This window comes from Dioscorea cayenensis, chromosome 7, assembly GCF_009730915.1.
Source record: "Dioscorea cayenensis subsp. rotundata cultivar TDr96_F1 chromosome 7, TDr96_F1_v2_PseudoChromosome.rev07_lg8_w22 25.fasta, whole genome shotgun sequence".
Lineage (NCBI taxonomy): Eukaryota > Viridiplantae > Streptophyta > Magnoliopsida > Dioscoreales > Dioscoreaceae > Dioscorea > Dioscorea cayenensis.
The window spans coordinates 22,506,195-22,522,608 of NC_052477.1; the positions used below are offsets into that span (position 1 = coordinate 22,506,195).

At 31.9% G+C, this 16,414-nt stretch overlaps 2 protein-coding genes and 1 pseudogene across 2 annotated transcripts; all 3 read right to left on the reverse strand.

The window, feature by feature from the left end:
- Nucleotides 1-6,625: 6,625 nt before the first annotated feature.
- Nucleotides 6,626-8,926, reverse strand: LOC120264555 (annotated as a pseudogene).
- A 5,532-nt stretch (nucleotides 8,927-14,458) lies between these two features.
- Nucleotides 14,459-15,170, reverse strand: LOC120265685. The gene is made up of 2 exons (XM_039273636.1): nucleotides 14,876-15,170; nucleotides 14,459-14,756 (listed from the first exon to the last, which is right to left on the reverse strand). Exons 1-2 carry the CDS (start codon nucleotides 15,146-15,148, stop codon nucleotides 14,607-14,609), a joined length of 423 nt encoding a protein of 140 aa, XP_039129570.1. The 5' UTR covers nucleotides 15,149-15,170; the 3' UTR covers nucleotides 14,459-14,606.
- A 273-nt stretch (nucleotides 15,171-15,443) lies between these two features.
- On the reverse strand, nucleotides 15,444-16,414 carry LOC120265160 (protein FAR1-RELATED SEQUENCE 5-like). Its single transcript, XM_039273050.1, has 2 exons — nucleotides 15,572-16,414; nucleotides 15,444-15,464 (listed from the first exon to the last, which is right to left on the reverse strand). Exons 1-2 carry the CDS (start codon nucleotides 16,412-16,414, stop codon nucleotides 15,444-15,446), a joined length of 864 nt encoding a protein of 287 aa, XP_039128984.1.

Here is a 16,414-nt window from a genome sequence, read left to right on the forward strand (position 1 = left end):
TTAGTTGAATTATTGAAAATCTCATATATTTACTATTGGTAATAACAAAATTTTAAATTATACTTTATATTTTTTTAATATGTGTATTCAAATTTTGGTTATATTAGCACATTATTCTTCATTTAAAATAATTATTTTATTAGATTATTTTTTACTTTTTATTTTTTTGTTTTGTCTTTAGGCTTCAACCCCTTTTACTATCAAGTCCTGGTTACGTCTCTAAACAAGAACAAGAAAATGAAAAGCAAAGTTGCAGTAGATCGAAGCGGAGCAAGCCATATCTCTGGAACATGAAATAGTTGTTGCAACCTCACAAATATATAATTTTTTCTATGCAAAGGCACAATACACACCCCTTTCATATATTCGGCCTGTTGCATAAGTGTGAATAATCCAAAATTTTTAAGCTTTTATAAAAAAATAAATAAATAATACATGGCATTATCATCTTGATCATGAGGTTGGAATTTAAGCGTCTACCAAGACTTCTAGCTTGTGCTTGTATTCAAACTTCAAAGTCATCATGTGAATGATGGAAGACTAACATAGCAAGCACCTCCAAATTACATCTCAAAACTACTATCTCTGTCAAAAAAATAAATAAAATAAAATAAAATATAATAATAATAATAATAATAATAATAATAATAATAATAATAATAATAACTTATTTTCTTCTCAAACGAGAGGTTGAGGACTCAAATTTCTCCTCTAAACAATGGATTAGGGTTATAACTTATTTATATTTATATAAAAAAAATCTTAAATGACTTCTGCATGCCATGTGTTATTAGTAATAATGTCTATATTTTTTTATTGAAAAAATCATATTTTTTCTAATGTTGCTTCATATGTTAAGAGCTTCAAACGAATGTGGTAACTAAATAATTTCTGTTAAAATTTAATTTATATAGCAATTATTTTTATGATAATATAAATTTAAGTAGTCTTAAATTAGTTATATTTGATGCTTAATTTTGGATGATTATTCATTTTAAAATTTTCGGTGGTGTTAAATTTTTATTATAGGAAAAAAAGATCACATACCACAGTGTCCAATATATTACTTTTGTTAATATATACCCTACCTATTAAGTTGGACATAAATTGGAAGTATTGTCATGGTCTTCGAGTACTGAGCTTAATTATTCAATGTATACTTGTTGAAATTGTTATAGTTGGAAGTATATGGTTCTATACATAATTTATCCAATAAAGATTACCTATGTACGTATATATATAGATATCATAGTATGTTAATTTTTTAATAAATAATTGTTGCTTTTGTTAAGAGATCAAGTTTTAAGCATCTAACGGAGCCTTTTTGAGATTGTAATATGTTGTAAAAATCAAGACTGAACTCTTAAAACAAAAAAAATTCTGTAAGCATATTTTGATATAGAACAAAGCAAAATTATTATTTTTATTTATTTATCTTATAAGGATGAGTTAACTTTAACAATGTTCTTGGCCAATATGTTCTAACGATGAGTTAACTTTAACAGTGATCCGATCTTCCTTCAGCATGAGTTGACCTCCGTCACTTTCTGGCAAACTTTGTCAACTCCTCTGTGTTCTCTTTTCTTTTGCTGCTTTATTGTGTGATTTTAGAAATGCATCACCTCTGTTGATGTACTTCTTATTCTTTTTGTTTTTATACTTTTGCTTTTCTCTACTCATGCTTCCATTTAGTGTTAGTTTGTACTATTTCAGTTTGTTCTGTTCTCCAGTTTGCTAATAAAGTCATGTTTTATCTATTTTTATTAAAATAATAATAATAATAATAATAATAAGCGCCATATATGCTAAAAAAATTAAAATTAAAAGACCCAGAAAAATTTATATGTTGAGTCAATGTGGAAAATTGTATAATATTTTTATAGAATTAATTATTAAATATATTTTTTTACAAAAAACGATTGATGGTCTGAGGTTTATCCTCTTTATTAAAAAAAATTGATGGTTAACTTGGTTGGAATTTTCCGTACCCTTGTTGACAAATGAGATATAAAGTCAATTCTAATAAAAAAAAGGGTTTTATACTTCAGTTAAGTATTGTTGAAAAGTATTTTATTTTTATTATTTTATTTTATTTTATTTTATTTTGAATAAGCCAATGCATACCACATATTATTTACACCCAATCATAAATTTTAAATCTTCAACATGAGAGTTAAATACCTTAACTGTTCAGTCATTATGATGTTGGTTACAAATATTTTGTGTAAATAAAAATATTTTATCATTGTGGCTTGGTTTATGAAGTGCTCTTCTCAAATCAAATTTAACATACAATAATGTTTAAACATTCTTAATTTTTTTTCTCAAACAAAAACTTTAATTAAAAATTACATAATTATGTCTAGAGATGGTAGTTATATTTTTCCCTTAAAAAACAAATTAGATTTTTTAAATAATTTCTCTTTAAAATTTTATGAAATAGTCACTTACATGGATAATGTTTTTTTTTTTTTTTAAATGTGAGCAAACCACAACTTTCAAACATTGTCATGAGACAAAATTAGATCTTCAACCTCTTATAATTATAGAAGTTGTACGTAATTTGTTTTTGAGAAATTGTTTGCATACAAGCTTCCAACTATTACATGCATGCTTTATCACGGGGCAATTGAAATGAGAAATTATTTTTCACTCCATTGTCCCTTCATTAATAGGGTGTAGAGCTTCATTGGCTATTTATTTGGGCCTAGTGTCTTTCTAAATTATATATGAAGGATTGTTGGAGCCTTTAGAGATCCTAGCTCCATTCACTGATTAAAGAAACAAGGGACTTTATTGCCCAAGCCATTATTTAGAATATTTTGTTAAAGCGGAATTAATATATATTCAAAGTCATCTCACTTACTCCTCATATTGATCATTCTTAAAACTAATCATATAGTTTACTATATTTTAATATAGTTCCTAAGATAAAAGAAAACTAGATTTAGGGATTCAATTGCAACTATTAAGTGCAGCATGATGTTTCTGAGACCTTGTGAAAGAGAGGCAGTGCACCTCGAAGAGACAATAGTCAATAGCTATCTCAAAAGTTTATTTACTTTATAATTTCTTGTGTTTCTCCGGAGATTCACCATCTTATTCTCACCCAGGGTAGAGTCAGCTTGTGTCCATTATGTTATGTTGTATCCACTATTAGTGGACCTATATTTTGTTTATTCTACATTATTCCTTTTGTTGTATAGTTGACTTATCTATAACTTTGTCTCTAATTTAGTTTATCCAATTTTTCTAAAAAAATATTTACATACAATTGTAAAAATGTGTAATTACTAAAAAGTTTTTTTAAAAAAAATCAATTTGCTTTATATTTTAGTTATAATTCAATTTAATAAAAAAAAATTAATTTTTTCCCTCACCCCACCTAGATTGAAAAGAAGAAGTGAATGATAATTTGGTCCTTTAGTAAATTTATTTTAACTAATTTTTTAATTAAAATAGAATAATTTGTTAGGAGATATTAGGAAAAGACTGGTTCAAGATGAATATTGGCAAGTGGCAATTGCACACTTGCCATCTACTTAGTCTAAGATGCTGGCAAGGATGATTGGTACTTGTGCCATTTTCTCACTCAATTTTTGCACATATATTGGTGTTACTTTCAAATTAAATCTCCAATGACTTTCAAGTCAACTAATTTTTTTTATATAAAATAAATAAATTTCATAAATTTATAGCTTATAAACTTTATTTAAAAATAAATAAATAAAGTTTAAGGCTGTTGGAGTCTACTGAGACTTGGATCTATTGACCACTTGTTCTTACATTGTGCTTTCGCTAGGCAAGTGTGGGCCGTCTTTGGGAGAATTCTGTAGATACCAGACCCTCCTGAGTCTATGACTTTGGTCTGAAGTAGACGTGGCCATTTTGAACCGAAACCGTGGAACCGAACCGGAACCGAACCGCCAAAAACCAGAACCGGAACCGGAAAAACCGTAACCGTCCTAAAACCGGAACCGGAACCTTCATATAAGGTTCGGTTCCAGTTTCAAAATTTAAAAACCGTGGAACCGGCGGTTCAACCGGCGGTTCCATATGCGGTTCAACCGCCAGTTCCACATACGGTTCAACCAAAGGTTCAAAACAAAAGTTCATATTATATTATATAAATATAATATGAATAATGTCATATTATATAAATAAAGTCATTTATGATTAGGTTTTTTTATTTTTGTTAATATCATTAATTAGTAATTAATTAAGTAATTGCATGTTTAAAAGATATTTTAAATAATTAATTAAAGATATTAACCAAATTGATTATTGATTAGGTCCGATTCGAATACTTGATTAGCCGATTAGGTCCCGATTTGTGACATTCAGTCCAACTTATATGTCTTGCGCTATGCGAAACTTTGTTACTCATGCAAGAGGATAAGTTTATAATTAATTGATTATGCCACAAATTATTAGTTACAAATTAAATATGGATTTATTAAAACAATTTAATTAACGAGAAGTACTTAAATATTCAATTCTTTAGTAGATTTCCATATTATTTTTTTATAATTTAATATAAAAAAAACAAAAGACTAGACTTTTATATATCTTCCGCTTTTGAAACTTACAAAAATTAACGTAGTTCATATTAAATTATATTTATTTTTATATAAATGAAAATATCTTTGAGTAAAATGCTCTCATGTAAAAACATTTGAATCATTAAAAAAATATATAAATAAATAAAATAAAATAAACATGAATATATATGTGTATATATATCAATTTGCTCGATTTTTGTTGATCATTTAAAGATATATATATATATATATATATTCCAATATATAGATAAAACTCCCAAGATTTTTCAATTTAGTAAACTATGCAAACTTATATAAGTATACTAGAAATCAAAAAGAAAAGGAAAAAAATAAAAAAACAATTCCTAAAGAAAAACAAATAACATACATGAACATTAAAAAAATAATAACAACAAAATAAATAAAAACATTGAAACCTTTGGGTATACTGTGATACGTACTTAACTTAACCTACTATCTTATATTAGTATTAAATTAATTCTTGTATTTTTTTGTGTTAATTAATTTGAATTATTGAATTATTTAGTTAAAAAAACCGAACCAGTATGAGCCAGTCAAACCGGAACCGTTGAACCAAACCGCGTAAGCCGAGCGAAACCCGAATCGGAACCGAACCGCCAAGAACCTTGCCTAGGCGGTTCGGTTCCGGTTCAAAGTTTCCTTGAACCGAACCGCGGTTCGAGAACTCAGTAACCCAGCGGTTCTCGAACCGTGGCCATGTCTAGTCTGAAGTACTTGGAGGTCTTCGTTAGTGCCATCGCTTAGAGTTATGGGAGACCTAGTGGTAAAAGTTGTTGTGTGGAATATTTGGCTCGTGCGGAATGACTGTATTTTTAATGCCTATGTGATTCCTATTCAATCTTTATGTGTTAAGATTAATCGTATACTCTTATCCTGGTTCTCAGCAGCGTCCGATGGTGTTAAGGAGAAGATTGAGGGCTCTATGCTGATTGTCCAGTGGAGCTTGGAGTTTACTAATGCTCTGGTAGAGGAGACTGGAGGGGAGCCATCCTCCGAGGAGGTTGCGGATCACGGTGCTGGCTAGTGGGTTCTTGGTGCGGCCTTAGTGGCCTGTGTGGAGACGGTTTGTCTCCTTTTTGTATTTTGTTTTTGGTGTTCCACAGCTAGTGGGCTTCTCTGTTATATTTTGTTGTACTGTCTTCTTTGTTAATAGATGTGGTTTATCCACCTAAAAACCTTGTACCTTAAATAAAAATTATAAATGCATTGAAAGAGAATAAGAAGACTTATATTTCAATCCAAATACAAGGATAAGACTCAACATGGTTATTCCTGATCCCACACATGGTGTTACACCATTCAGACAAGGTCAAGCTCCGCAGGGCTAGGGGCATAAAGCAAGAGCCACTAATCGAAAAAGTCATGCTCCGCAGCCTCATGGTAAGTATTTCTTTGAAGATTAAAGTTTCAGTTTCTTCTTTTGTTGCTTCTTATTTTCTTATTTTAGTAGCTTAAAATGAGTTTCGTTATAGTTGCTGCTGTGCTTCAGAGATCAGGTTGCAAGCGTTTGAATTATACTATATATGCATAATTCATAAAGAAGCCTCTCCTGTGTTTCAAATAACATGTATAAGACATCAAGGATTGAATTATAGGGGAAAGATTTTTTGCCAGCAAATTAATTCCAAACGATGAGCATATTATTTATTTATTTATTTACAAAAGGTGGATGAAAAAACCAATGGTATGAGACACAGAATAGAGTATATATATATATATATATATTGATAAAAGTGGATAAACTACTACTTTATTAATAAAACAGAGCACATTAATCAGCTATGAACAAAATGGTTAAAAAATAACTAGCAGCAATTTGGAATTATGATTTAAGCATATGACTATTGCTTTTGTTAAGTGATCAGGTTGCATGCATTTGAATCATACCAAACAACACTGCATTGTCTTGTTTAGTTTTTAGTGCCCAGTGGAGATTGATCACTTAATTTACAATAACGAGGAATGAATGGAATTTCTGTCAGCGATCAGATTTGTGTTACTTAGCTCTCAACAAAATGAATCAAAGATTGCAAGCTGCAATATTGAAGCTAAGATCATTTCCCTTTATGAGTATCATTCACTGACATTTAATTAAAACAGAGGAAATAAATAGAAGCACTTCTTTTAGTCTAAACAAACTATGCCGTTGGAACTAGTATTTAGTTCTTCTTGTGAGATGTTGGAGCATGGCAGGCTTAAAATAGTCGGACTCGAATCAGAAAAGAAAGGTTTGGGTGGCATTTGCAGGTCATCAACATCACCTTCAAGCATCTCTATTACTTTGCTCATAGAAGGCCGATCAGAAGGCCTCATTTGAATGCACCACAAACCGATCATGCATAACTTCTTCTCAGCATCACTGATTACAAGCTTTGCAACACCAGTATCAATTTCTTGGGCATCATGATCAATTGGATTATTGAGTTTATCAAAAATCCATGATGGATAATAAACTCGGCTAGTTTTTTCTGCTCTCTGATCTGCATTCTTTCTCCCTCCAGCCATTTCCAAGAGTAACATGCCGAAACTATAAACATCAGACTTGTGGGAAATAAGACCAAAACTCCTTGAAATCAACTCCGGAGCAATGTATCCAATAGTTCCTCGTGCAACACTGAGTGTCACAAAGTTGTAGTCTCTTGGATATAGCTTTGCAAGGCCAAAATCAGAAATTTTTGGCATGAAATTATGATCTAAGAGAATATTATGAGGCTTGATATCAAAATGAAGTATCTGCATATCACATCCTTGATGTAGATAGTCAATCCCCCTGGCAATTCCTAAAGCAATCTCAGTTAGTTTCCGCAAGGAGAATCTATGGTTCAAGCTATTGTTGGAAGAGAATATGAACTTGTCCAGTGAACCATTAGCCATGTACTCATATACCAAGGCTCTATGTGAACCATCTGATCAAAAACCAATTAGTTTAACCACATTGACATGATGAATCCTACCAATGGTGGAGACTTCATTGATGAAATCTTCACCATTGGCCTTGGAGTTCCCCAACATTTTGATGGCAAGAAGATGGTTCCCTGGGAGTCGGCCTTTGAAAACAGAACCAAATCCTCCATGCCCAAGTTTCTCCTTAAAATGGCTAGTCAATGCTATTAGGTCGGTGTAGGAGTACCGAGTTGGTACAAGACCTTTTTGCATCCTCAAAAACCTCTCTACATTGTCAACTGATACGATCATCTTACGAAACTTGTAAGACAAAAACCCGCATATTATCAAAGGCGCAACTACAAACCTTCCAAACAGGGTGTGTGCTGCCAAACAGATATCAATAAAAATTTTAGTTCCACTTTCTCAATGAACTTGTGATTTATCTAACGTTCTCAATATATAAATATATATATATATATATATATAGATGAGACTATTAACGAACTGGTAAAAGGAAACAGTGAAATGATGCTCAAATATGTTGTATTCATACCTATTACAAGTGAGGTTATCTGCTCTAGCGTCGCAAGAAAAATCATTTCCAATAAAAATGCCAAGCTTGTAGAACCAGGCTTACCAAGGGTGAACCCCTTGGCAAGAAGCTTAAATATGTCAGTTCCTGAGTAGTTTGTAGCAGCATCATAACTCATGGCAGTCATGGCAAGAAAGCTGCAGGAACTGACAAGGTTACCAACTCTATATGCTTCCTCACTAGCAATAACATAGATGAAGCTCTTGTTATCAGTATTTCTCAAGCAAGTGACAGGCTTGTATATGTAATTGTTCTTCACCTCATTTGAGCAATTTACAAAACTAACCCATAAGCTACCATATAATGAGTAATAAGGGAAACTAGGACTCATGACCTTGCTGGCAGGCAGAGAATGAAGTGGAAGCCTGCAACTATGGTTTGCCATGCCAACATCAATAACCTGCATTTCAAGGAAAGGGTATCTAAAGTACCAGATGTTGGTGACATAATAATCAGAGGAGAATAGATTCAAAATGGCACGGTTGCTGCTATCGCAGGTGAGCTCATACTTCCGTTGACGAGGGTTGACGCAGTTGGAAGGACTGCCTTTAAGATTCACTGGGGGCTTAATGGTGATATTTCCACAAGAAGAAGGACACTGTTCGGCTGTCACGTGTAGCACAAAAGCAAGAATGTGGGAGAAGATGAAGAAGAATGAAAGCAGAGTTACTACAGCATAGGCCATGGATAACCCACGCAGCATTAATAAAAAAAGATAACACAAACTCTAACCACTAGATGTGATAAGGATAAATAAAAGAGTACAACCACAAAAAAGACTTCACCAATGCCCCAAAGAAATAAATAACAAGACACAGAACCTAACTAGAGCCTGGGTCGAGCGTTTCCTCTGAAGACCGAATCCCTTCGAATAGCTGCACACAAGAGCCAAAAAACTCTAAACTGCATCTGACAGTGTTGAAATCCTCATCCAGCTTCATTTTTGGTTTGACAGTATTGTAATTTGGGGCTGATATCGCAATTGTTCCATTGAAAATGATGTCTGATGACTTCCAAGTCAAGCGTACCAAATGACCACTTGATGACATTTTCTCACTGCATTTTCTTCACATAATGTAGGATTTCTTTCAAATTTAAATATCTGATGACTTTCAAGTCAACTAATTAGTTTTTTTAAAGTAAACCTATCAATTGACTTGACTTTCTCATCATATTTTTTAAAAAACAAAATTAATTATTTTTTTATAAAAATATATAATGTTCATGTTTTGTTAACCATCTTCCCATTAGAAGGACCGTAACTCTTTTTTTTAATCAAGTGAGACATTAAAGAATTAACTAACTCTCACAATATTATTTAAGATGAGTGATATATCTGTTTAAATAAATAAATAAATAATAAAAACATTGTAAGAGAGTAAAAAAAAAAAAAAACTACATGTCAGTCCACATACAAAGCCAATAGGATGTAACTACTCAAAAAGAACATAATCCCTCATGCGACTTGCCTCCTGCACCTCCCGGAAATATCATAATTGAACACAAGCAAAGAGTATAGTAAAAGATAATATCAATGTCATTCGTATAGCTCCCTGAAATACAAAATACAAGGTTAGGGGCATAAAAGCAAGAGCCACTAATTACAAAAGTTATTCGCCACATCCTCATTTTCGTTGAAAATAAAAGTTCATTTACTTTATTGTTTTTCTTTTAAAGGTGTATAAACCACATACATTAAAAAAAAAAGAGCGATACAGGACCCGCCAGGACTAGCGCGGTCAAAGCAACCACAACAAAACAAGACTAACCCACAGAACGTGGGCACAAAACAAGACACAACCACCATCACTGGCCAGAACAACAGGCCTGAACACCCTGATACACAAAAACTACTCCCTCCCCTAAACAGAGTCATTCTCACTGGGAGCATCTCCACCGGTGGAATCATCATGATGCCCCGAAAAAGGCAAGCTGCGACAGATAGTAGAAGCGCGCTCCACAAACTTCGCCTGCTGGGAAGAAGGGGCTACAGAAAATCACAAGATCAAAACATTGGCAACCTTTGTAATAACAGAATGCAAAGAAAAGGAAACAACATTTACTTTATTATGTTGCTTGTTATATTAATAGCTTAAAAGGAGTTTGGTTGTAATCTCGGCTTTACTTCAGAGATCAGATTGAAAACACTTTAATTATAATACTATGCATAATTCACAAAAAAATTCTGTGTTTCTAATACCAAATACAAGGTATCAAGGATTAAATTATAAGAGAGATTTTCTGCTAGCAAGATAGATTCCAAACAGTGCATATTATTTTAATTTATATATTTTTTTAAAAAGGTTGATAAAAACTAATGATATGGGCAATAGAACAGAGCAAATTACTCAGCTATCAATAAAATAACAAGATACTTATTTTGGATTCTAGGCAGGGGCGGAACCAGGGGGCTAACAGGGGCTAAAGCCCCACCTCGGTGTTGGAGAGAATACTTTTTAAGCAATATAAGATTTTATAATTTTCGGTTTTCCTATATTTGATTTAATCTAAAATATAATATTTGGACACATGAAAGTGTGTAATGTGGGTGTGCTTGAGTGGTTAGTGGGTTTATCCATAAAATATGTGATTTTTTTATCCACCCAAGTTCAAATCCCTCGTGGTGCATTTTTTTCAGATTTTATTTTTTAATTTAAAAATTACTATTATTTCAAAATTTTAATAAAATAATTCTTATATACAAATTTTAGTAATTTAAAAAAAGTTTGAATTGATTATGAGGCCTAACAAATATATTATAATATATATACACATATGTTATAATGTACCATATATGCTAGAGTGAAACAACAATAGTTTGGTTTGTAGTGAGAGGGATCAATTTTAACATATTTTAAAAAAACACAAACTGAGATGTATTCTTATTAGTTAAATTATTGAAAATCTCATATATTTTCTATTAGAAATAACAAAATTTTAAATTTTACTTTAAATTTTTTTAATATGTGTATTTAAATATTTGTTGTATTAGCACATTATTCTTCATTTAAAAATAATTATTTTTTTGGAGTATTTTTTTTTTTTTACTTTTTAGTTTTTTTGTTTTGACTTTAGGCTTCAGCCCCCTACTATCAAGTCATGCTTCCGTCCCTGCTTTAGGGTAAGGTATACCATCCTCAACAAGCATGGGATTGCTTATGGGGTTGCTAGCAAAGGTGACTTCCGCATAATGTGCATCGTCCATAATTTGTACAAGTAGCAGTTCATGGAGATGGAGGTCAATGATGTGGCAACACTGAGAGAGCTTCATCCATAGTATTGATAGTATAAACTTCCAGTGACTGATCGTGTTTTATTTGTTGTTTATGCACGGATTGTAAAAGTAGTCGAGCTTGTATGCCTTGGGTGCAAGCTCTTGGTTGTTGGTGTTGTTAGTAATAACATTGTCTAGTGTCCAACAACTTGTTCAAATAAGCCAATATACTACCTATGTGTTCTTCTAAGAGTGCAATAAATGTCTCTTTGTGCCACAGTGTGTTCAAGCTAAAGCACATCGCTTGCCAATGTGACGTTTTAGGGTTGCGCTCTCTATCAATTTTTTTTATCTTTCCCTTGTAGATAGCATGCTTACCTATCACGATTGATTGATTGTAGAGGATGCCATCATTATTGGCTTCCTACAGGGTTCTAGAGATATCCGTGTAAAAGGTCGAAGCAATTATTCAGGTTATATATGTCATCACTATAAGTTCTGTCTAAGGGTTTAGTGAGATATGAGAAGAAGGGTAGTGTAGCTAGCAGCCATTCAGACTTCATGCTTTCTCACAACTACATGTACCGTCTGTCCCTAAATGTTGCCATAGTTTTTGACTTCGCCCTCTGGTTTGGCGAGGTTTGAGCAATCATCAACAATTGAGACTTGGTGATTGAACACAACGACCATACACCTCTGGAGGATTAGAAAATATGACTCCCATAGACCCACAATGGGCCCTAATGAATAGTATTTGAACAATGCTCTATAGTATCAAAATATCAGTGAACAATGAGTAGACATTACTTTCTAGTACCTATGGAACCTTGCGCCTTCTCATTCGCCATTGAGGTGAGAATCCACTGGACTATTTAGTAGTGCAATAAAATTTTAATAATTAAAAATTTGAAAAGCTATACAATAAATAAAGAAAATTATACATTAATTGTTGCCATGATCCTATCATATAAGTAGATGAAATCTCAATATCAATCATTTTCATCATATATTAATTTATTGATTGCAATAGTCTTGGAATTGTTCATCATATTAACAAATGAAGCATTGACAATAGATTTACATGATTTACCTAATTTCATGTGTCTACGAAGCAATCACTTTAGGCCCCAATATTTTTTAAGACCTCATTTTTAGATTTTTTTAATAATAATTTTATTTTTAAGGCCTCATTTTTAGATTTTTTAATAATAATTTTAAAAACTTAAAATTTTGAAAAACTCCCAATAATTATCGTAATACAAAAATATTTTAATTTAATATTTAGCTAATAAGCTTTAGTTAATTTTTAAAATTTAAAATAATACAGTAAGATATTAAATATTTTTATCTTGATACTAAATCAATCTCATATCTTCTTTAACCAACTTTTCTAAATTCTATTTTGATCATATTGACTTTTCTCATGCGTTTATCTCTCCAAAAATAATATAATATTTTTTTTAATTGTAAATAAGAGTTTTAATAATTTTTATATTGTTACATTTTTAATTTGAGTTTTGCTCATAAATTTTAAATATATCTCTTCATCACCAGTTTAGTAACATGGAGAAAGACAAGCAAACATGTATTTATTAAAATAAAATCTAAATAAAAGTTAATTTTTATTAAATAAATTAGAGAGTTTATTTTAAAATTCCGCCTAAGGCATCTAGTTAACTTAAGTCGGCCCTGACGAAACTATTACACATCATCATTATAGAGGGAAAAATCTCTATAAGTTTTTAATAAACACTTAACTCTCTATATTAATCCCACGACCCGTTCAGACCCGACCTAACTTGGACGGGAAAACCCGTTTTGACCAGGTTTTGAGTTAGATTCGTGTAAAACTCAACTTCTATGTTACAGGGGTGAGGCGGGTCTGAGAATTTGGTAGCTGACTGGAACCTATCCTCGAACCTATCCCCGAATCTAACCCGAATTTAAAATTACTAAAATACTTATGTGTGTGTGTGTGTGTGTATTATATACCAATATGTTTAACAACTTAGGCTTTTGATATATTTCTCCTTTTTTAGTCTTGTGATTTTATAATATTTTTATTTTGTTGTGTGAAACACATTTATAATTACTTTTAAGTTATTTTTAAAACAAAATATATATTTTTGATTAATTTTTTTAACGCTGGGATAAGTTGGGAATGCCCACAGGTACCCAACTCCCCGTCGGGTTCAGGCGTGGGTTGGGGATTTGAAAACCCTGGGGGGTATTGGGGGCGGATCGAGGATGGGGTAGGCAAAACCCACCCCCGACCCAACCCTAGGGTAGCTCAAGGCTTAAAAAGGCCTAAAGCCCAAGCATAAAATTGACCTTAATTAGTTAATAAAAAAATTATTAAAAAATATTGAAGTGACATTTTTTTTAAATAGATTTGTTTGTTGGGGGATGAAGAGAATTAATTAGGTATTGAAGCTTCTTTTTTTTTGGAAATAGATTTGTTTGTTGGGAGAAAAAAACAGAATTAATTATACATTATAGTAAAAAAAATTTAATATATTAATTTATTAGTTTTTATTTTAAAATGCTTGATGGAAGATTTGAAATCGGTGTAGTATTAAATAAAAAAGCTTAATATTAATTAATTATACAACTAATAATTATTATGATTTCTAGGATAAAATTTAAAACTTTTAATAATTTAAAATTAATAATGAGGCCAGAAATTAAATTTAGAAGTTATTATTTACCCATTACATAGTTATTATTATAATCATAGTGATAAGATTTTAAAAACTATATTGGTTTAAACTTAAATGAGGCCCCCAATTTTTGGGGCCTAAAGCAGTTGCTTGATTGGTTTTACCCTTGAACCGCCCCTGCCAGACCCATTGTCATCCTTAGTCTTGACCATGTGAAAGAGAGTTAGATCATGTAAATTAAGGGCAGAACTTACATGAAGTTCATTATATGCATTTCATGTAGTGCCCAGTTATATGGTGACACATGTCCCATTTGTAGCTCTTTTGCTTTTTCCTTTTTCTCCCGTTAACTTAAGCTGGCCTCCGTTAACTTTGAAGAAAAAAAATAGTATATTATATTATAAAGCTGCTCAAATGACATTGTGACAGATGTTTAACTAAAATTAGGCTAAAATTAGGCTAAACAAAATAGTTTGGATAATTAACTAGAATTACAACAACAAAATCAACAAAGATCTTCCATAATGTCCAGCAATTCCAAAACAAGAAATAAAAGATCCTAACACTCCCAACCATTACATCATAACAATAAACAAAATCATGAGATAACAAGCAAAACTCATTATAAATTTCATGACAATATCATTCAGTTTTGTTTTTTCTTAACACATCTAATCTTCAGTTAAATCCATCTCATCTTCGATAAGTATTCCCTTTGAAGCAGAATTGCTTGATGTAGGTATGACAACTTCCATATTGGATATTTGGATATGTTGGGCAACTGGTTTTATCAACTGAGAGGTCACACATGAAGATGACACCTACAACACAACAAGAACAAAGTTTAGCACATCCTATTTGTTTGGAAAATTAGAAAGCACAATTAAATTGTTCAGCAAAATTAACACAAAAGCTAAAAATGCCATAAAAAAATTATTACCCCCAAGGTGCTCACTGAAGCAATAATTGGAATGTTATCTCTAGATAATGGAATAGTTGGTGAAGCACTCCTTGCTATAGCTACTTGGTTTTTTCTTGTTTTTTTCCCTTTTTCAAGGAAACTTTTTTTTCTTCGACCTTTGACAGAAACTACAGCAAGATTTCTCTTGATACATTTTGCCTTACAAGCATCTAAAACACCTTTTGAGATCTCATTTTGCTCACTTGTAAAAGCATCATTAATGTCAACACTTTGAGAAGAATTCATAGCCATAGAGTTGAAATATCCATCATCTACATTTTTATCAGCTTTAGTGAAAAATTTTTCCACTTCAAGGCTTAACTCAACCATCTTTCTTGCAAAAAAGATAGATGCATCCTCAGATTCAGCTGCTCTACTTGCCACTGTAACTGCGCTGCGACTTAAATCCTTGGATCGGTTTGAAACAACCTGTCTAGGATCTTCTTTCACAATTCTCCCTTTATAGTCCACCACACACCCATCACGAGCATGTTTTGTCCATCTATTTAACATATATTGAGAAGGAACTACCTTTAAATTCCAAATATCAAGAACTTTTAGAGCATGACTGCACAAATATCCAACAAACTCAAAAGACATGCAACAACAACCAATTCTTTTACTTTCTGAATCAAAAGTAACCTTATGTTCTCTTTGTAGCTCATACACACAAACCTTGTATTCATACAAAGGTGGACTTTCAATGCATGTTTTAACTACTATCCCCAAAGACTTCTCATATTCTTGCTGAAATAAATCAAAGATTTTAGATGTATATATATCTCTAGCATTTCTCAAAATAGGAACATTCATCTTCAATGCGGGTTTAAGTTGACTCATCTCATAATTAGATTCCAATTCTTGGTATCTCACATCATCTAATAATTTTTCAAACCTTGTAAAGAATTCCAACACATTGAATCTAGGCTTCACATAACATTTCATACGACTGTTGAAACTTTCACATAACTGAGTGCTTCTAATACCTGCTGAAAAAGTGTGCCTACCATAAACCATTGCCCATTTCCTTCTTTCTTGAAATGTATCCAAACACCATTTGTTATCTTGGAGCTTGTGTTTTTCCAATAAAGAGTTCCACGAATGAATAAAATCTTCCTCGTATTCAAAATCATGCATGCAACTTTTGAACTCAGCACCAAACTTATTTGACCCTTTAAAAGTATGCCCAAGATGTTTGAGAGCATTTTGGAATAAATGCCATGTACATATTCGATGATAAGTTTCAGGAAATACCTTCGCTATTGCCTTAGCCATGGCTGCATCTTGATCTGTGAATATGGTTATTGGTTTCTTTCCTTTCATAACCTCAAGAAAAGTTGTGAATAACCATTCAAAAGAAGTTGTTGTTTCATCATAAAGCAATGCCACACCAAAAACAACAGTTTCCTTGTGATGATTAACCCCGATTATTGGAGCACAAGGACGATTAACATTGTTGATTCTATAAGTGGTGTCAAAACAAACTACATCACCAAACAATGCATAGTCTATCACCAT